This window comes from Mytilus galloprovincialis, chromosome 4 (genome assembly GCF_965363235.1).
Source record: "Mytilus galloprovincialis chromosome 4, xbMytGall1.hap1.1, whole genome shotgun sequence".
NCBI classification, from domain to species: domain Eukaryota; kingdom Metazoa; phylum Mollusca; class Bivalvia; order Mytilida; family Mytilidae; genus Mytilus; species Mytilus galloprovincialis.
In genome coordinates, this window is record NC_134841.1 from 61,860,878 (window position 1) to 61,884,723 (window position 23,846).

General features: G+C 31.5%; 1 protein-coding gene across 1 annotated transcript; it reads right to left on the bottom strand.

The window, feature by feature from the left end:
• Nucleotides 1-5,200: 5,200 nt before the first annotated feature.
• On the bottom strand, nt 5,201-23,846 carry LOC143072635 (von Willebrand factor D and EGF domain-containing protein-like). The gene is made up of 16 exons (XM_076247676.1): nt 23,769-23,846; nt 21,218-21,279; nt 20,338-20,603; nt 19,629-19,700; nt 17,709-18,092; nt 17,140-17,289; nt 16,285-16,497; nt 15,717-15,928; nt 14,339-14,717; nt 13,912-14,064; nt 13,212-13,398; nt 11,339-11,523; nt 9,686-9,937; nt 7,474-7,507; nt 6,979-7,078; nt 5,201-6,226 (listed from the first exon to the last, which is right to left on the bottom strand). The coding sequence occupies exons 3-16, from the start codon at nt 20,464-20,466 to the stop codon at nt 6,100-6,102; spliced, it is 2,577 nt and encodes an 858-aa protein (XP_076103791.1). The 5' UTR covers nt 20,467-20,603; nt 21,218-21,279; nt 23,769-23,846; the 3' UTR covers nt 5,201-6,099.

A 23,846-nucleotide genomic window follows, 5' to 3' on the forward strand; every position in this document is an offset into this window, starting at 1 on the left:
AATTCAAAATATTTGAATAAGTTTTTTTTTTTTAAAGTAGTATCTAACGTTCTGATTGTTCAACCATATTGAATTAATAGTATATTCTTTTTACTGGCAACATTCACTTAAAATTAAGTTATAATTATTGATATCGAGTTATCATTGATCGATTAATTGCTTTGTGCTCACCTTTCAAGTTCTCAAGATTTTGAAATAAAAATGGATATGATAAATGAATCAAAATGATTTGGTATAGAAACCCTTCAGACGAGTGTAAAACAGTTAATACAGTTAAACATTCATCATAACATACAATAATTTAATTTCTTCACAATATAGATCCATATAGAAAACAATTTTACAACAAGAATTCCAAAATACAACTTTTGTTTCGCGTTCCTATGTTATTTGAACTTAGAATTAACAAAGTAAATATTTCCTTCTGGTTCTGTTTAGATTCATTGATATCAATTTCTAAGAACAGATACAGAAGAAGATATTTAACAGATTGTATTCATTTACATATAAATAGAACATTTCTCAATAAAAAATCAAGTGAAGCATTCCTCCATTAGATTAAGTCCCCTGTGATGTTGACTATGCTGGTTTTCTTTTGTTAATTACAAAGAGTACAAGAGGCTTACATTGATTGCATTAAAATTAGTTTACATTCCAGGATCATTGATCAAAGTGTAGTACGAGATTACGTTTCACCGAGAACATGGAACGCAGATAAGTTGATTATTGCTTGCTCAACGGCAAACATTAGATAGACATTTGGACTGTAACTGTTAAATGAAGGTATTTAGGAGAAGGGCAGACATTTGCCTTTCAATATGCCACATACGGATCACTTTTAAAAGAGTTATGACAAGCATTCTTGCAAATGCAGGAGTGACGCTCTCTCTTGACGGGAATTCGGATTTGATGTCTCCATTCCGATGGTAAATGCTGTGTAATTATACATCCCGCACAGTCAAGAGGACGCTCACTGAAGCCTCCCCTCGGACAGAGAAACTTGGACCAATAAATATACATAGCGGAGGTAAAGTTTGAACAAGCATCATATTTTCATTGGAAGGACGTACGCCTTATGACGCTAATCGGTGTAGTGAAATATTACGCTAATTTTTCTTTCCATTGTAAATATTTAACAATTTCACTATTCCAAATAGAATGATAAAATTATTAATTTTTAAGCAATCTATGATAACTATTATGATAACACGGGTACACAAATGACACCTGCATACTGTGGACTCGTTTATTTTCGTGGATTACGAAAAACTTACATGTTCGTGGATATTTAATTTTGTCCAAGTCGGCATACAAGCCTATAGAACTTTTCTCATTCGTTGAAAATTTAATTTCTAGGTACAGAAAACAACTTATACATAGAATGAAATTTAAAACAGTGTAGCTGTGGCCATTGATTGACACATTAAAATCATCCATTGACTGGGACAATTTACGTGAACGTTTGTCTGTAACGACCACTGTTCACGACGTACCTACGATAGACATTTAAACTGTGGGGTCACCAAAGGTTTCTTAACGCCTTTAATTATAAAATAATTCGAAAAATTAATCAGGAATAACCTTTGTGTTTTGATTTATATAATTGATATAAATCAAAATATCGTGTTATTTCTGATTAATTTTTCGAATTACTTTATTTAGGTGTTGAGATCCTTGGTGACCCCATAGTTTAAGTGTCTTTAAAAAGTACATAGTGAGCATTGGTCGTTACATACAAACTTTCACCTAAATTGTCCCAGTCAATGGATGATTTTAATATGTCAATCAATGGCCACAGCTACACTGTTTTGAATTTCATTCTATAGTCAAATATACAGGCGGTTAGATTCATCGTGATATTTGTCTGTACATTTAGTTTGCTTTTCATTGGCAGTTGAATTTTCCACTACTCATACGTCAAACATCAACCTGTGTCATAAAGCAAGTGAGTTTTAACGATGACAAAGAGAGACTAAAGATACCAAAAGGGACAATCAAACTCATACGTAGAAAATAAACTGATAATGCCATAGTAAAAAAAAGAAAAGAAAAGAACAAAATTTTATAGATAAACAACAGTATACAAAACACAACATAGAAAGACTAAAGACTGAGAAACACGAACCCACCAAAAAGTGGTGATTAGGAGTGAGGGAATGCATATCCTTTTCCACATGTGGCACCTGTCGTGCTGTATTCGTGGTCTGTTGTCAACCACAGGTGGCCAGCAAATATTTTCTACCATATACTTGATTTTTTGTTTACTAAAGTATTCATAACTCATGTTTATTTTTATACCTAGAGGTATTTTAATCCAAATGTATGCGTTTTCTCCTTCAGGATCTGTTCTAGCTTGTGACGTCTAGACCTATGTAGTGAACCTGTTAGATTGGATTTTTATACTTTTTATTTGATCGACGTATGTTTTTGTGGATGAAACGCGCGTCTGGCGGATTAAATCTTAAACCTGGTACCTTTTGTTAGCTATTTTTTTTTTTGTGTTTCTCTGTCCTACATGTTCTCCCATTTATTTGTATTGTAGTCCTGTCAAGTAATTTTGTCATTTTAATGTAACATTTAACATTGCCGTAAAAGCGGGAGGTTTGGCAAATTGGCATGCCATAAAGCCAGGTTCAACCCAAATTTTTTCTTAAAATGTCCTGTACCAAGTCAGGAAAACGGCCATTGTTATATTGTATGTTACATTTTAATTTTGTGTTTCTGTTGTTTCGTAGTTCTCCTCTTACATTTGATTATATGTTTCCCTCAGTTTTAGTTTGTAACCCGGATTTGTTTTTTTTTTCTCAATCGATTTATGAATTTCGAACAGCGGTATACTACTATTGCCTTTATTTAATATGATCACTACCACTAAATTTAGTATGTTTGCTGGTATGTTAATTCGGTTATCTTTTGTAAAGGTTCCACGACTTTGCATTTTAGATTGGTTTTCCATACCATGTGTTACCAATTCTTAATTGTACTTCATTAAGAAAAAATAGTTTTCAAATAAAATAAGATAAGATAAGAATTTTATTAGTCTAATCAAGAACTCATAAAGGACATCATTTTAAAACACAATATGATTGGAAAAAGCAAAACAGAAAACTAATACCATACTATTACGTTATGGACAGGATCAGAGCCTGACACAAGATGTGTTTTAAATAACTATTATATTAAATCTTATAACAATAAAATCTTATATTATTTCATATATTTTGTTAACATCTGGATCTTATTTCTAAACCTTTAATAATGTAGTTTCCTAGGCACATGAGAGTTGGTAAATGCTAATTTGTGCATGAACAGCCAGAAATATTTTTTATCATTAGGTAGTTCTTTAAAATTAGTACAAAAAGTGATAATTTTATCAAATAATAATTTCCTCTGTTCATTATATAATGGACAATTTACTGTAAAATGGGTCTCATCTTCAATAGAACTTGATCCCTGTGATAAGCAGTGATGACATAGACGTTGAGTTCTCTCTATGCATTTTTTACTATATCTATCTTTCCCAATTCTAAGATCATGAGCACTTATTCTTATTTTACATATAGCTCTTCTTATACTAAAATCTTTAATTGATAGATAAGCCTCCTTTACAAAGTCAGACTTGAGGTTGAAATAATTTTCTAATTTACTATTACCTTGTGATAACGTTTCAGATCTTTTAAACAACCAAAATGTTTTAAAACTATTACAAAGTTTACATTTTACAAATTTAATTAATTTATTGAGCTTTGTATCTAAATTTTGTATATCAAGTGATTGAAGTACATATCTCAAAGATGAATACCAACAATTAATGTTTTCTGCATCTAAAATTTTGTTACAAACATAAGCATCATAAAGTAACCCTTTGTCCAATTTGTTAAGCCTGTGTAAATATTTTACCATAGATATAATGACAAAAAATATGTAGAATTCGTTACACGTCTAAATTGTTTTACAAACAAGTAAAATTGTGATGAATTGAAAAAAACAAAAAAACTAAACAAGATAAATTGTCAACTGAAAAAATGATTAGCAGTAGAAAATAAATATACAATCTATTCTATTCTTGTCTACAATGTTTGAATGTGGATGATTAAAGATACATATAGACCTAGGTGAGCGACACGTGCTCTTTATTAGAGTTTCTATCTAATGATTTGAGGATTTTTCTCTAACGATGCCTCCCTTGATGGAATGCAGCGAACTTCTGATAATGTAGATTTGAAGATATTATCAAATGTACTTGTGCATGGATAGCAATTATCTAAATAATGCTACCCCTCTTCAAAATCGCAGAGCTTAATCAAGTTTTAGAGAGAAACGTACTGTTAAGATATATATTTTTCTGTTGAATTATTGCTTATGGTGTACGTGTATACTATCTATTTGTAGTAAATAAGATTGTAGTCTTGAGTTGAGTAGTGATTGTTACTTGAATTGATTGTAGGATGGAATTTTGATTTTATTTTATTTGCACATAAATACATTGTAGTTTGCAAATCACTGTGTAATGGACAATGATATATTGTATTTGGCAATAACGTTTGTCTGATTGCTATTCTTCTTTCATTTTGTTAAAAAAGACCCATCTCAATCGATTTTTTTGGTTAGATTTGATATGATAACTTTAACAAAATTACAATAATTCAGATGTTTTTGGTAAATGTCGGGTCAATATCAATATGAAAAAATACGTGTAATCAATGGATTTACTGCTAATACAGCCATAATCTGATATTAATTGTCATGGTCGTAGCAGATATGCAGATATAATCATATAGCATAACTAGATGTGTATGTCTGTAGGCCATAGACATGTGATGGACTAAGAAAAGAATCCTGGGTATTTAACTACAGTGAAAAGCTGATGATCATAACTCAAGGTATCAATATATTATGATGAAAACTCATAATGGGTACCATGTCCTCGTGATTTTTCAAATATAGTAAAGATACAAACAATATCATGACCAGAAAATCAATAAAGAAAATCAAAATAAAATCAAAAAAAATTTAAACGTTGAAAAGTTTTAAAGAACAAAACTACATATATATATATATATATATATATATTAACATACATTACATAATCAGTTGTTTGTCTGATACTGCTGCATTCTTAACCAGAAAGTGAGTAAAGAAAATCAAAATAATTTAAACATTGAAAATTTTGAAAGAACAAAACTACATATATATTAACTCAAATTCAAATATTTATTGCCATATAAACTTTAAACACTAAGTTTGTGACATACAAAATAAGTAAACAATATAAGTTTAATTCACACACACATATATATATATACACAATCATTCATTTATAGTAAATAGCCCAGTGTACCCTGTCCTCAGTTCTAATGACCTTTTGATATAGGACCCCGATTTATTTACTTGTGATGGTGTTGATGGATTGTGTAACATACATTACGTAACCGGGTGTTTGTCTAATACTGCCCGACTAGCAAAAATAATGTCACCTCAATCATAAACATGATATAAGCACCAAAAAATATATTTTTATGCGCAGGTTTAATCCACCATTTTCTACATTTGAAAATGCCTGTACCAAGTCAGGAATAAAACAGTTCTTGTCCATTCGTTTTTTGATGCGTTTTGTTATTTGATTTTGCCATGTGATTATGGACTTTCCGAATTGATTTTCCTCTAAGTTCAGTATTTTTGTGATTTTACCTTTTATGTATCTGGTATGTACATGAATTGTTTTAATAACAGTTGTGTTTTGTTGCCTGATGTACTGTATTGTAGATTGTTGTTATAAAAGATGAAATTAAATGTATTTATTTATGAAAACTCAATAGAAAGCCAAATGATGAGAGTTTTGATAATGTGGTAAACGAACAATAATAATACATCAATCATACAAAAACATGTATTTCGTAAGTTCTTGGTAAAATTAGGTTTGAGCAAAAATATGAAAAATATTAACAACATCTTAGTAATAAATATGAGTCCAAAGAAAACAACCAACCAGCAAAAAATAAGAACATATATCATGCAACACGAACTTAAATAATAACTGGACGGATAGACATATCTTTGTCGAATAATTTATGCAGTGTAGTAATCTGTATAATCATATCACTTCTGTTTTACTAGAAACAAACCAACTGGTGTTCTAGATCTGCTTTCAGCATCATCAAATGTCTCCAAATCGGTAAAAGTAACCGCTTTACATTGAGATGTTGAGTTCATATGAATTTTCTTCCTGGGTAACAAAATAATCACTATTTCAGCATAAGTTATAATCTTAAAATTGATGTAAGATATTTACCATAATAAGTATAATAATAAGTAAAATATTTTAGGCAACACTCATTTCTGTTCCCACTAGAATACACTCCGCGTGTAAAATAATCTTATCCATTTGCCAAATATAATTTTGGGAAACGTTTTTATCTTCATTTCTTTTATCTAATTGATTTTTCTAATTTATTTCCCCGTAAAAATATATCAAGCGACAATAAAATTTTATAAGTTTAAAAATGATTATAACAACGTTTCCGAAAATACACAGAAAACCCTAGAGAAAAAGAATGTTCATTATTGTTGCATTCTTATGCTCAGAGGGCGATCTCCTTCCATGTATAGGCAATCTGGTCTACATTATTTTGTTGGTTATAAAGTTTTCATATAATAAATATCATAGTATCTTTGTTATAACTATGAACCGTTGGAAACAAAACAGAATACTTAGGGAGACAAATACTGATATAAAAGTTTGATTTTCAGCCTGTCGCTGTGGATTTTCAGCCTGTCGCTGTGAATTTTCAGCCTGTCGCTGTGAATTTTCCTTTTACTACACGATATCTACACTTTTTTAAATTAATGATAATAAATTCTCTCATATTATAATGCAGCTTTATCATAGGAAAGCATAGCTATATGTCATCTATATTGAGCAGATATTTGTAGGTTTTGTTTACATATTAATATATGACTACTTTCCAATTTACTTACTCTGTAGATTTGCATTTGTAAAGAACAATTACAGCTACAATAACAGCCACTGCTAGTACAATGCCCACCGAAATTCCGATTGTCCCAATGTTTACCTCATCTGTAAAGTAAAGATATCCTTCAAATATCAAAATCGAGTAAATTGCATTGAAAGTAATACCTGTATTTTAATTATGTAAATATTAACTTGAATTTTTTTTAAAACTTTATTAGATGTCGGAATGAACAGAGTTAGATTTAAATAAAAAAATAAGTTGAGATTTCTAGTGTCAATGTCATTTTTAAAAGTATCACTTTGTTTATGTTTTTTTAATGTCAAAATTTTATTTCCAGCTAAAATATTTTACGTTGTCGTATGTCAAAGAAACAACGAAATTATAATTCTGGTATCTATGGTGAGCTTTAAAGTCAACTATGATAAACGGCACCTAAATAAACAACCGGATAGTATAGTTTATTCTGTTGTTTAATATGTTCGCAACCTTTTATACTTACCATTATGACTGTCTCCTGTTGCTTGACAACTCTCCTGAAAATATAAGCAATAACGTTGGTCTATATGCCCTTTTGTGTTTCTTTGTTACATATGAAGTGGCTATGACGCAACGTTAGATATTGCCACTACCACGAAAAATAGCGTTAAGTAAATATTTGACGGGATTTTTTTTTATAGAAATGCTGAAAGAAATATTTCAATTTATACATGAAAATAAAGATTGATTCTTAAATTTTCCCATTATGATAGAGAAAGAATAAAAATATAATATTCATAGGCTTAGAAAGACACAGGTTATCCGAAAAACGTATACTTAGCGTTTTCCCATGTAACAAACTCGAAACATAAAACTCGACCAACTCGCCAAATGTTCACGCAACTCTTCGAAATTTTGCATGAACATTCTATGACGTGATATATTTCAGTATTGATTAACATGGCTGTCTCCATTTAAAATTTGCATACATATTTTCAAAAGGATATGATGTACGGAAAAACCCATCGGAAATTTAATTTGGAAACTTAACATTTCAGTTCAAAAATAAAATATTGAATATAGATCATTAAATTGTAAGAACGATCGTTTTGTACTTAGTGTAAGCTCCCAAAATTCGAATTGAAAAATAAATTGAGCTACTTATTCACTTCAAAACAATAGGTTTGTAATGTCTTGCGTAAAAGTCCGAGTTAAACTTGCATGCCTTCACAAAACTTTTACGGCCAAAACTAAAGAGATTTGATTTCGTGAAGATTATTTTTCGGCTTTGATAACTATACCAATAAGAAATACTTTAAAAGTTGAAGTTGGTACACCAAATAGCATTAAGATTACAGGGTTATCTATAAAAAAAACCCGGATTAATGAAAATGTCTTGCAAGTTTGTCCGTTATCATAATTTGACGTCGCCACAAGCGTAATAAGCTAGGGACGGCATATAAAATCATATTGGATTGGATTCTCACGGCATTTATACTTATGTGTTATACTTTGCATTTACACAAAAAGGAAAGCAGGAAGAATTAGATAGTACGTGTTTCCAATTTAGCTTCATTTTTCTGTTACACTAAATGATAGCAATATCTGACGTTACGTCTCTGTACTTCTAAATGCCGTCATTGTGTTATTGCGTGATGGTAAATTGTTATATTCTTGTCTTTCATTTTGCTAATGTGCTTTGTCTATATGCCTTTTTGTGTTTCTTTGTTACAGATTTGTTTGTTTTTATAGTGATTAAGGATTATAATACAATGTTGACTACTGTGCCCCAATTTTTGACATTTTTACCTATTGTATCTGTTTGTTTTGTTCACCAATCTTTGTCAATATAATGGAATTTAATGCAATTGTCGTACAAGTGAGAGGTTAAGCTGACTATAAAACCAGGTTTAATCTACCATTTGTGGTCCTCAATGCTCTTCAACTTCGTACTTTGTTTGGCCTTTTTAACTATTTTGATTCGAGCGTCACTGATTAGTCTTTTGTAGACGAAATGTGCGTTTGATGCAAATACAAAATTTCAGTCCTGGTATCTATGATAAGTTTATTTCTACATAAAACATGCCTGTACCAAGTCAGGAATATGACAGTTGTTATCCATTCGTTTGATGTGTTTGAGCTTTTGATTTTGTCATTTGATACGCACTTTCCGTTTTGAATTTTCCTCGGAGTTCGGTTTTTTTTTATTTTACTTTTTGTGTTAAGAGAGATAACTCTATTTTTTATTTCAATATTGTTTTATTCATTACATTATTGCTGTCACGATTTCGTTAGCCATGCCAGTGTCTTCATATATATTCGGTTGTGATAATGAAAATATCCGGAAAATACATAAAATAGGCATGAATAAACATCGACAGTACAGTTCAATGTAAACCTTTCGTGAATATGAGCGAATATTATGATGACCTACAGGTTAAATAATGCAAATATAAACAAACTGGAAATTTCATAATGCTTTAGGGTTATAGTTTGAAACTATATTAGTCTTTTATTCCCTTTGTCAGTAAAAAGAGTATTTATATACATGTACATATGGACATAATGCTTTTAAAAATAAATAAGGTTCCCATGGGCGTTATCAGCAGTTTTTCTTTTATGAAACCTTGTTTACAGTCCGTATAGCCTTATGACGTTTTGCCGTTATTGAATGGTTCTAAAGGCAAAATTTTGTAGGGAAGATGCAATGTGACCCTTTATACAAAAAATCTTACCGAAACAATACACGAAAGCGATGTGGAATTACACGAATAGCAATCTTCATCGTATATGATTATGCTGAAATTTTCTCCAAAGTGGATTCCGTCGTTTGATAAGCTAATCTCGTATCCTTCTGGGGTAGTTGTCGACTGAGTAGATCTTTTACGTCTTGATGATTGCAGTTCAACAGTCACCATGAAAACGTTTCTAAACTCAGCTTTAAGTATTTCGAATTCAGATGTGTACAGAATGGAGGTTTGCAGAATCTACAAATATAACATTGTATCAGAAACAAATGATTTGAAAAACTTACACGAAGGAACGCCTTGTGCCAAATGCCATGAAACCCTTGAGCAATATATATGATTTTTAGTTTAGTTATGATCTCGATCTTGGTCGAATTTCTGTTTTTTTTTATGTGATTGGTTTGAAATGGAACACTATATTATACCATTAAACGAGTTTCTGAAGGTGAGAACTTTCAGTATTATCTAAATTCTTAAGAATTTGTAGTTGTCGAAACGATGGCAATACATTTGACTTTTAAAGATCATGTCGCACAACTCAGTCCAGTGCTCAATCGGGGCTGCTCTATAAAATAAGCAAAATGGAAGTCTTTAAAGTAAGAACCAATAAACGTAGGCATCATCACGGCTCGATTCTTCACTCAATAACATATTCATAAATAATTCATAAATAACAATTAGAAGTAAATCGGGGGGGGGGTAACTGTTTGTTAGTTTTTCAGTTGAATGTCTAATGTATTGTTCTTCTTTAAAAAAAGATTTAATAATCACGGTTCAATAATTTAGGTGAATAGCAATTATTAGATTCTCCCTGAATTTCAATCGAGGACGGTGATGATCCCTGTATAGCAAGAGATACGTTTTCTGTCGATACGACTGGCTTCAATTAATTTAAGATTCATTGGTGTCTGTTTAAACATTGATATCTGATATTTTAATATACTCTTACCTCTTACTCTTAACTCAAGATACGATTTACGTCCTATAGAGATATGCATGTTGCTTTTGGATAATAATGCTTTTCTTCCGAATTTATATGAACGTCAGAATTACTCACATAAGTAAATGGTAAAATAAAAAAAATACCGAGCGCCGGAGAAAAAACGGAAAGTACTAAATCAAATGACTTAATCAAAAGATCAAACATATCAAACGAATGGATAACAACTGTCATATTCCTGACTTTGTACAGACATTTGCTAATGTAGAAAATGGTGGATTTAACCTGGTTTTATAGCTAGCTAAACCTTTCACTTGTATGCCAGTTGCTTTAAACTCCATTATATTGAGAATGATGTGTGCACAAAACAGGATTATTAATATTGTTAATGTCGATTAGACGTTTGTGAATAAATATTTTGAAAAAAACTGAACCCCCGAAAAGGATACGACCGAATCGGCTAATTGGTTAACAGATGAAAAACAATGTATTACAGTTAAACTAAGACAAAGTATAGTACAGCGGAAGTTCGACATATGAGGAACAATAGGACATATCAGCCCTTACTACTATTCAAACATTGGTAGTACATTATGCTATATTTATATATTGTCATTTCTGTAAAAGTAAAACACGAACATACTTTTGTTAAATACGTCATTTGTTTAAGAACCCATTATCAAAGACATTAATTACTTAACCTGAAAACTCCTTCGTTTATACCAAATTTTAGTTGACTGGAAATCGCCATAAACATTTGATTTCACACACGATCGTGTTTTGCTCGAACAAATACCATTGTACTGTATGCTGACACCAGATGGTGGCACATATGTCTGTCTTGAGCAGTCGATACCCATGTAGCCATCGCTGCAAATGCAAACGCCTGTAACAATACCAAAAACTTTAAAATTTTGATTGAGTTGAATGATTGATGTTTTAACGCATCTTTCATCACTTTTGTGTTATTTCGTAATGGTTACTTTTTAGATACCTTTACTTGTTATTAGTTTGTTAACTTATTCACACCATACTAAGTACCAAGTGGGACATATAGTAATTTGGTGTTGTTATGCCCAATAACCCCCATTCAAAGTGATGTTATTTAGTTAAGACAGATCAAAGATAATAGTATATTTGTAGTCGTATATAAACTCATCATAGATACCAGGACTAAATTTTGTATATACGCCAGACGCACGTTTCGTCTACAAAAGACTCATCAGTGACGCTCGAATCCAAAAAAGTTAAAAAGGCCAAATAAAGTACACATTTGAAGTACAAATAAAGTACGTATGTGAATGTAAAATGTGATACGGCTTAACGAATGATATGAATTTCCAAGAAAACGAAATTATTTATTTAGTTTTGATCAAAAGGTCAAAGTAAAGTTGGATAAAGTTTCCTCCAAAATTCAAGCAAACATTTTCAAGAAGTCATTGATGGCCACGATACTGTTTACTAGTATGACATAAAACATTAACATCACTTAATATGTATTGCCAGCAGAAAAAAATACAAGCAATTCGGTATCCAGAAAAGTCCATGCTTTACCTTTAGACAAACGTGTTTAACCATGTTACTGTACGTGGACAATACACATAATACACTTAATAAAATCCAGAACTCGCACGAGCGACGTATAAAGCACATGTAAATTAAATAAACAGTTAAAAATCCACGATGCATTAACACAAGGTTTGATTGATGAATTGGTTAAATATAATAATATTCTTGATGTTTAACACCAATACATCAAGAATATCAGGACAAAACATTATGAGTGAGATATATTTGAAATATGAGCCAGCTTTGAAGTCGTATTTTATGCTGTTAGCAAAGTGTTAGTTCGAATGGAGATTATTGTCGACATATTCGGACACATAACTTCTACTCCGATTTGACAGTCATTGCTTGATTCTTTTAATGCAGCATATACCAGTTGTCAAGTCTTTGGTCTGACCTCTTGCATTCCATGCGAGCATGCGATCGTGAGGACACCGAAGCGGTATACATAGTCAGAGACTATGTCTTGTGTCATGCCAAGATTGCTGTTAACACCTAGGGTTTAAAGTGTCAGTCATCCTTTCAAAAGTTTATGAACACAATCACGAGTTAGCTGGTGGTTGTTATGGAATATCTTGGTCACATATCACCACGATGTTAAAGTTGTCGTAACTACAATACCGTGCTCTTCTTTTCGAGGGTGACATCACGGAATGACAGTAATAACCGATTTGTATTTGCCTGAGTAACAATTTACTGGAATACCCTCACTTCCAATCAAGTTCAAATATTTCATAACGGCAGAAATCAATGAACAGTATTTTGGTATTCGAAATAATACGAATCAAACGAATTACGGAATTATGCATAGATATAAATATGCGTACATGTGCATCTAAAAGACACAATCTGACTAGAACGCAGTTGTACACATGCACAAGAAAGCAGTTATACTTGATTGGTTGATTGTGGCGTCACTTTTGCAAGGAAGACTTAAGGTGGGAGATCATATTTCTAAACCCCACTCAACCCTTTGGGATCAGGAAAGTATAAGAAAATCATACGCACCTGAAGTACAGTTACCATTATTGTTGCAGTTGCTTGGGCAAAGAAGACTTGTAATATAAGTTAATATTGTCTCGTTTCCTAATGCAGTCTCTTCGATGTACAAAGATTCGTTACGTACTGCTTCTATAATAATACTGGTCACCATAGCATCAATGGTGTCAGCAAGAAATGTCATATCGCCAACTAACTATAAAGTAAATTCTCTTAACAATTTACATCATTGATTATTTTTATGTCCCTTGTACTTCTGTTTTGAAAGTCTTTGTATAGAAACTACAAACAAATGTTTTTTCTTTAATTTTACAATTTTACGTTTATCTATGTCCTCTTTATAAATCTTTTAATCGAGCTACCAAGGGTGAGGGCAAAATCTAAATATAACTCTTTTTCTCTTGAATTGTCTAGTTATAACTTTATTATTGTTGACCTCTAGAGAACGAAACAAAATAAAACCATGAACAAAACCTAGTTTAACTTCAACCCTCTCCCCCAAAAAATTTAAATAAAAACGTCGCCATTTTTATTTTGAATTCCACTCTATTTAGTTCGCTTTTGTGTTAATATCAAGTATTTTTTATAAATAGACTTGGAATCTCAAAACCATCTTATTCATTCTAGAATTTTGCATGTAAACTATAACCTGACGTTTACTATTTTTATATATGATTTATTAATAGAACAATTTATTTTTTCATTCTACCTTTATATCCATAGTACATGTCTGAACGAAAAACTCCTCTGATAAATCTCCAAAATCCCTGTATAAATTAGAAGGCACGGCATTGCGTATACTTTCTAAACAGGACTCTCTAGCACTTTCTTCTGTCCAACTGTTTCTGAAGGTATCTGGTACCTATTGGAAATAATCCAAAGAAAAAAGATAGAAACACGTGTTTTGTTCTTTTTCATTTAGAATTGTTTGATGATATGTATAATTAAACAGTCATCAATATCATGTAGCTGAGCATAACTTTTTATAATTAAATAGCTTATATTACTCAAAAATCACATTTACTGTGTGCAAATATTTAATTAATAGTTCCATTCATTCTCTATTATAATGACGTATTGAATACAATACAGCAATTCATTTTAACATGAATGACACCAATTGAAAAAATACATACAGACACTTCTTCGTTGTATACATCATTCTCATAAGTCAAAGGTAGGAATTCAAAATCATCATCGCCTTCTAGTGAACTAGGAGAGTTTGTTATGAGGGATCGTCTTTTTCGTGTCTTGTCATTGTCTTTACAACCAGTGTAGAATGAAGATAGGCTGCCTGTTGATGACTGGGAGTTTTCTATGCAGTAGTCTGTCACTTCAGTTAGATTGCAGTGTAGAGTATTGAAGTCATCTAGTGGCACGGTGCTTGAAGCTTCTTGATCGCACACACAATAGTGGGCTAAAGCTGTCTTGTTGTGAACCTCCAAACTAATGTCCGCTGATAAGAATGTTGGTTCCTCAACAAAGAGTTGTTCATCGTTCATCGTGTCATCGATTCTTTAAAAAGAAATATATTCGATTTCAATTATTAATACTTTTAACACAAACATTATTTCTTTTTATATACTTAATATACAATTGTATGAATATCTTTTGTTTTGATTGTACGAGTTTAACTGCAATGATGTTCCTAATAAATCTATCAATCATCAACTCATCTAGTATCTGAGTATTAATGATTCGAATTTATCTTTATCGTTCAAAATACATCAAGTACTTTTAATGCTAAAGAGTGGCGAACTATACACAATGGATATTCAAACTCATCAGCCTAAAACAAACTCAACTAAACTAACTAGTAATTTTGGGGCCCTTTATATCTTGTTGTTCGGTGTGAGCCAAGGGCTCCGCGTTGAAGGACGTACCTTGACCTATAATGGTTTACTTTTATAAATTGTTATTTGGATGGAGAGTTTTCTCATTTGCACTCATACCACATCTTCTTATAATTATTAAATAGCCATGGAAAAAATGAAAAACCACGAAAAGATAAACAACTGTACACAAAATACATCATAGAAAACTTGAGACGAAGCAACACAAATCCCAACAAATACAGGGGGTAATCTCAGGTGCATCGGAAGTCGAAGGTATGATTTCAACTCCACTACTTGGAATTCATGGTTCAATAACTTCCTCGTAAACAGAGCCATCTTTCAATGAAATGCAAATAATAATATATTTGTATTTATAAAAGATAAGGTGAAATAAATGTCGTTTGGCTTTCAACCATACGACACAGCTTAACCGAAATATGTATGCAGATTTCCACATAAGGCCTGCAACATTGTACAAACGTCTATAAAGCTTTGCAAGCTGTAAATGGTAACGTTTGTACATAAAAATGTTGATAAGTGGTAAATATAATTAAAAAAAAGAATATCTGTCTGAATTTGGGGTTTTCCAAACTTTTATGGTATCTATAATTATCTTTTTGATATAGAACAAAATATACTATACTTTGAAAATGCGTTTATTTGAATATTCTGTATTTACCTCCAAGAATCTGCAAATTCCTTGTAGCTGCTTACTACACCCTTTTCCCGGTGCATATAGTCATCACTGGGGTTTTTAATTGTATTCGGAAATCCACATAAACCTTTTGCCTCTTCTAAGTCCGGGATAGAAGGTTTAATTGATATCCCAGTAATGAATTTTGACCATGATGAGATTGTAAATAGTATCTGTGTTCCTGTAGGTAGGGTTACCTTGTGGGAATAATAATAAGTTTTATACATTATCTGTATTTTCATAAATTCCATTTTACATTCGTATGCGTTTCAAATTTTAGTGTATTCTGACTTGACTTGTACTTGTTTGGCGTTATAACTATTTTGATCTGAGTGTCACTGATGAGTCTTATGTAGACGAAACGCGCGTCTGGCGTATTAAATCTTAAACCTGGTACCGTTGATAACTAATTGCAATTAATCTAATTTATATCAGTCTTTTTCGAACAAGAAATGAACAATCAGTTATCTATTGCATTACAAGGTATAATCAATTTTACAGAATAAATTGTCTTTATAAAAGAAAAGATTGAAGAAACACGTTGCGAACTTACTTTATATTTGTATCCTGTCTGCTCTATAATTATATCTGAATCATCACAGCGTCGTAATAGAGTGATTGGTTGACTCAGTAAATGTTTTTGAGTTCTGGATATACTCTGACAAGTTCGCAAAACGAACAAAGAGTTTCGACTTCTTATAGCTATCCCACAATGACAAGAAGAACCAGTCCATCCGAATCCACAATTTGTGAATAAAGCATGAACCTAAACAAAATTATTTTAATGTATGGATTGTTTTTAAAATTACAAATCATAAATCTAAAGAGACACAACAGAGTAATGATTTACTCAAACGAAATAATAACTGATGATGAAATAATTTCAATTCATTTTTAACAAAATTATTCTAAAACGCTTTTAAAATTTTGTTTTAAAATATTAAACTTGCAAAGACATTATGAATATGTTCATGAACCATCATTTTTGGAAGTTAAATTGTCCATTAAAAGCGAAAATGCGATTCCGTTGTTGTGATTTTTAAGATGTATTCATAGAATTATATTCATGATGAAATCCATTGCTGATAATTATCAACTCTTACATGCTGACCCTTTACAAAATGTGTATGTGATTTGTTTTTATTTTGTTTATTTTTTTTCCCTCGCTCATGAACCTTTTTACCTTTTCTAAAAATAATGATTGATAATAAATATATTGTATAGAAATCACTACTTAAGATTTTTGAAAACACTTATTATGAGTTCTTAGATATCAACACACAATCATATTGGTAAGTTAATTTCTATTTCTTTCAATGATGTTCAAATACATAGGTAAATATAACATTATTTGATTATCTCTGAAAGTATTGTCACAACTATTTAACGAGCATATACGTTTGCGTACCCAGTATGGTCCTTTGTTGTTACGATACATTACAAATTCTCCTACTTCCATATAATGGTAATATTGGCCATCATATGTCCTTATATGTGGATCATTAAATGACTGACAAAGTCTGTTTTTCAAAACTGCATCTTTATCCAAGACCTTCACCTACAATGGAAATCAGGGATTAGTACAGTGCTGAAAACGTTAAACGGTGATGAAATAAAAAAATAAATGTATTTTTAAAAAACTAAACTTTGTTTTAATCTGATAAATATCTGTTACATATTATAAATGATATGCTTCTATACATGATATGCTTCCGAAACGCTTTTCCTGATATGCCTTCAAAAGCGATCAGGTATAAACATTTAAAAGCCATGGACAAATGGGACCTGAAGGAATAACCAATTCATCCAAAAGGTCAATTTGCCTGAGCAAAAAGTAAAATCACAAACATACTGAACTCCTAGGAAATTCCAAAAAGGAAAGAACCTAATCAACTGGCAAAATCAAAAGCAAGTTTTCTTAGTTTCTAAATAATTTGACAATTAACGATTAAGATACGTATTAACAAACCTACTCACTTTAATGTCTGGAACTTTAACATCATTCCAGATTTCATTTGGGGTGGATGTTGACGACGTAGATAATCGAATGTATGTCACTCGATCTCGGTAATTATAAAGACCATCAATGAAACCATAAACTTGTAAACTCTTAGTCTCTTCCCAATCAAGACTTCTCACTCTAATTCCACAAAATTCTCTATTGAAGATTATATTCCTACTGCCGTCATTGTTTGAGCATTTAACTGTGCTTTTGTCATAATTTGGTTGAAATATGTAGAAGTTTTGATCGCAGTGAGCACGTATTTGATTGTTTGAGGATATGCAGCCTACTGGTACTGAAGTTTTAAAATTTATGTCGATAACCTCTCCTTCCACGACGGTGTATTCAAATTGCTCAGGCTGAAATAAAATGGAAATTTAATTTATAAAATTCATTAAATTAAATGTATTTGAAAAAACGATACTTGAGTATTTTCGAAAATGAGTAAATTTTTTATTTCATTAATGTTGCATTTGATAAGTTTACTTATTTCAAACACGGCCCATCTACATTGTAATTATGGCTGCATTTCTTTATTACCAAAATTTTGTAAACGTTGTGTCGCGTTTGTTGTTGTTTTCTAAACGCTACAAAAGTAGAAACAAATACATCGTTTAATAAGTCTTTACTGACCCTGTTTAAACTTTCAATAATGCATGCACATCTTGTTGGTAAACAGACTTTTTTTTTACAAACGTAGAAACAAATACTTCGTTAATCAGGTTGAAGTTAGAATCAAATGTAGCGTTTGTACTAACAAACAACAAACGAAAAACTGCAGACGCATTTCTAGCGTGTGCATAGTTTGTCAAAGCTTATGCAAACTTTGCAAACGTATGTTTGAAAGAAATGATCAAAACATGTACGCGCTTAATTTTTCTACCTCAGACATAGATTACCTAAGCTGGATTTGGCAAAACTTTTAGGAATTTTGGTACTCAATGCTCTTCAACTTCGTACTTTATTTGGTCTTTTTAACTTTTTTGGATTCGAGCGTCACTGATGAGTCTTTTGTAGACAAAACGAGCGTCTGGCGTATATACAAAATGTAGTTCTGGTATCTAGGATGAGTGTATTAACAACCACTTGGTCGATGCAACTGCTGGTGGAGATTCATTTCCCCGAGGGTATCACCAGCCCAGTAGTTAGCACTTTTTGTGCTGACATGAATTATCATTGATATGGTTATATTTATAAATTAACTGTTTACAAAATTTTGAAATTTTGAAATAATAAGGCCTTCTACCTCAGGCATAGATTACCTAAGCCGGATTTGGCAAAATTTTAGGAATTTTGGTACTCAATGCTCTTCAACCTCGTTCTTTATTTGGCCTTTTAACGTTTTTGGATTCGAGCGTCACTGATGAGTCTTTTGTAGACGAAACGCGCGTCTGGCGTATATACAAAATTTAGTCCTGGTATCTATGATGAGTTTATTTAGCAGTTTGCATCGTTTGTGTTAGAAAGAAATGCACCCTATATAAATGATTCTTCATTATTTCAGCATAAATGTTTTATATTATTATCTTAAAACATGTTAATCATTGTCATCTTTCCAAATTCCGAACACTTGTCAACGTTTTTGAAATAGGGATAAAAATACTAGACCTCAAATTTATGTTCTAGTTTATAATTGGTGATCTGTTAACAAATTTCTTGAACCAAAAACATGTCATGCCAACAATTTCAAAAATTGGATCTTATAGTTCTCCCTGCATATATGTTCCTTTAATATCCAATACCTAATTTAATATCGTTCGTCATAAAGATGCATCAGGCTGTTCGTCGGATCAAAACCCAATATTCTGAATATATCTAAAAGGATCCCTTCGTACTTGTGTAAATACATGGTCGAGAATTGAATATATGTTTAAGATTTTAATTACAGAACATACGTAAATTCCTGCTTTGAACACTGGACTAAAGATGAATTGTCCTGAATCGTTGACCTTTATAGCACACTGAACCTGTAATTTAATTTAAATCATGGTGACTCTTCACTTTTAATGATATTTTTTGTCTGCATTTTATAAGCACTGCTATGCTTCTCAACATATTTTAGTCTTCATATATAAATAACGATTTCTTTGAGACAGGTAAATGACACAAATAGCCGACAAAACTCCAAAGGGTTGCACAAAGTTTCCAATTAGAGACAAGGTTTTATACATTTAAACAAGCACTTAATCTTCCCGAATTTATTGAAGTTAATATAACTAATAAAGAAGCAGTATCAAATATCTGCCAAAAAAACAATTCTCAAAACGACATGAAATAAGATACTACTAAATAGAAATTGGAAAATCATCATCCTTCCGCCTTGCACTCATGTTTTCATCGCAACAAGATATATCACTGAAAATTTGCGTGCTAATTATGTCGGGATCACCTCAGTTTTTGATGTGGTTCGTGGTCTTCAATCTTTAGTTTTTCATATTTATACTTTTATATTTTGATATTTTTCATCTGATCGTGTTTCAATTTTTTTTACCATTATGACATTGTCAATTTTTTTTTCGACTTATGAGTTTGAATATCCGCTTTGTATCTTTCGCTTCTTTTTAAAAAAAGTTGAATATTTTTAGCATGTTTTATTTATCCTACCTCCATATTCATCTGGTGCGTATCAATCCAGTCAATGTCCCTGAGAATTGTTGTTGGGTTTATGCCCGTGAACGATACATTCTTGTAGGTTAAAATGTCATCTCCATTAATTGTCCATTTGATATCCATTGATTCGTTGCCATACCATGTGTCATTAACGACACATTTAAAGACAGGTTGAAGGCTAGGGGTAGGATCAAAGTTTGGTATTGGGTATATTGGTCCATCAATTAGTGTGGACTCTACTGATGGTATGCTGCTTGACGCTAAAATTAAAGCGTTTATTAAAACGACAAATAAAGCTGGAAGGTGCTAGAATAGTATATTGCTACGGAGTGAAACATGTAGGTAATTAACAAAATATATGATTAGGAATATACAGCAGCATCAATCAAGTAAGTATTGGCAATGATTTGACAATATTTTTTTACAACTTCTCAGCTGAAAGACTTTGATTTTGTCGAACAGTTTATTTCCTCTGATAAAAAAAAAATTTTAATAATACTTTGGCTATTCATGTTTTGCTTAAGCACATTCTAATAACGACGTCGATTTTTTATCATTTGTTTTTTTTAAGCGCTCTTGCAGATGGTGAACGAAAATGTAGAAAAATGGTTTGATTTCGATTTACAGAAAGAAGTTAATAGTTTTAGAAATGTCATTCAAAACAGTCGTTAATTGCGACGTGTCATCAAATTTTTACACAAAAGTAGCAGTATGATACCACAAGTAGGGCATAAATTGCCTATCACTGTTGATTAGTTAGGACTGTTATTTGCAAGGTTTTTTTCTCTCTTCTTATTTGTCAATGTGTTTTTCGCCTTTCTATGATTTTTAATAGGACTTTGTTTGACACATTATCTGAAGTTATAAAACTTACGGTAGCAATGTGGATAGGATTCGTAATTAGGACAACACTTCTCTCCATATCTTGCCTCGTACCTATAGAAATTCAAATTTACTTTTATATCGTTGTATATGTTTGGAATTTTGAATGGTGAAAACCACAGTATTTCCAGCACTTTGGATAATCAATAGGTGTTCCTGATTAATTTAGAATGTCGATGCTCAATATTGTGTGAAGGGAGGTGAAACCTTTAAATTGAATTTTAAATTAATAAGAAAAGGGATGAAAATTCATACGTTGCATTCAGTATGCTTTCTTTAAGAATAAATAATCCATTCGAGGCTTAAAAGATAACATATTTTGGGAATTGCTAAACAAACCAAATATCTCGAGGAATAAATGACTATAATTAGTTATCAAATGTACCAGGCTTATAATTAAGTATGCCAGACGCGCGTTTCGTCTACAAAAGACTCACCAGTGACACTCAGATCAAAATAGGTATAAAGCCAAACAAGATCAAAAGTGGTTATTACTTGAGTTACAATGGTCAAGTTACGCGTTTGATAATTCATTGATAACATGCTGACGTATCACAAACATACAACCATTTCATTGGCCGTGAATTGATGCAGGTGACCAACAGTGGAGTGCACTATGGTATTACAAACGAAAAAAAATAATTAAATAAATGTTGGTTTTTTTTTCAAACAGTGGGATCGAAATATCAAACTTATGCTAACTTTCGTTTTATTTAGAAATGTACTTTTTTCTTTATGCGACAACACTAGCATGTACCGGATTATGAAAAAAAAAATATATATATAAGGATAATAACGTGTGTCACTTTTATACTGGTGAATGCATGACCACTTTTAACTTTCTTTCACACTGATGGGAAACGAATAATACAATAGGTTTTTGTCCTGATAATGCCGTAGTTACATGAAATAAGGATCTAATAATAATAATGATTATGATGAATGATGTAAATTTAAGTTGTCATTTATAACTAGTCATTGGGATTCCATTTTTCTATTTCTATTTCTATGTAGATTCATATTTATAAAAAAGTTTTGTAAAAATGAGTTTGAGAGTCGAAGAGAATGCTATGAAATACTGACGATATAATATGAAAAATGAACAGTTTATTTCGCAACCTTTTTACTGTAAAATCGTGCATTTTTTATTTAAACCTTTTTTATAATTTGTTTATGTTTAAAGTAACAGTCTCATTTGCGTTTATCCATCAACATTTAACTAATTTCATTCAAATTTCCTAATTTGGTATCATTGCAAACACATAATGATGTAACTTAACAGATAGAAAAGGTGCACGGGATTAGTCCAGAACTATATTAGAGGAAACAGTTGGATTTAATATTTTGCCGGGAACCCCGTTATAAAAGAGTCTTTGTTATCAATCATAAAAAAGGTGAAAAAGGACCTAATTAGAACAATTGTGCAAATTAATATCTATAATACTAAAATTACGAGGTCCAATTTGATAGCCGTCATCACGTAAAAACGACGAATCAAAGAATTCGACTTTATATATAACTAATATAGTACAAAGGTGTAGATTAAAAATTACACCACTCCAGGCTCTTTTGTTTTCCACGTTATTAATATTGCCAATAATTAAGAAGTTCCGGGTCGAGTCCGATACCGATACCAATAGTATATTCACCTGTTACCGATTACCTTATCTGTACGTTCCGCTTCTGACAGGCGCACCACCAAACGGTGTATTCGGGATTAATATGCTATATAGTATTACACGGGTCATAATCACAGGGTTGACACTACTTAATTGTCAAATTGTTACCTATTGTAGTATTTTAATACTAAAAATCTGGACTAAAATAAGGCATATAGGTACAATTTTCAATTTGTTAGCGGGAATGACGGAAAACAGCGAATCAAACAATTCAACTTTATTTATAACTAATATAGGACAATGCTGTTGATTAAAAAATATTCCATTCCAGGACCTTTTGTTTTCCAAATAATTAATATTATCAATAATTGATAAGTTCCAGTTCGACGGGTTCAAACAGAAAGATTTGAAAGCAGAGAAAACTGTGTATCTTATAATCGGCATGACTTTATCAAATGACAATACTAATACTAAAATAAGGCTTGCGCATAGTTATATACTTTAATTCCGTCACGGACCCGCGATATCACGGGTGTGTTCTAGTTATAAGTGAATTTTATATGCAGATGTATATAAGTTAGAATTGCCATGAGATAATAAGGTACACAATCCTGTAAGTGATTAGTCAAACTTTCGATTATAGTATGCGTGTGTAGGTCGAAGGTGTAAATTGACAAATGACAACGATCGTTTCTCAACGAGTGGACATCATAAGGTTTGTGAGACCGATTATATCGCATGGCCTTTCGCTAAGCTTGGTCGCGGTTAAGTGAGTTTTTTGGTACGTCCCTTTTTTTTTTTTTTGCTGTGTTATAAATCAAGACATTTCCTTTATTTAAATGTCAATGTGGGATCTATCTTGGGAAAAAATACAGATTAATTCTGTCGTTCTTATTAATTGTACTTTTTAAAATAAAATCATACCTGACTTCTTGGCAAAAAAAGAATAGGCACAACCAACTTGGAGTAGTAATGCTAACAGATGCTGCATAATAATATCCA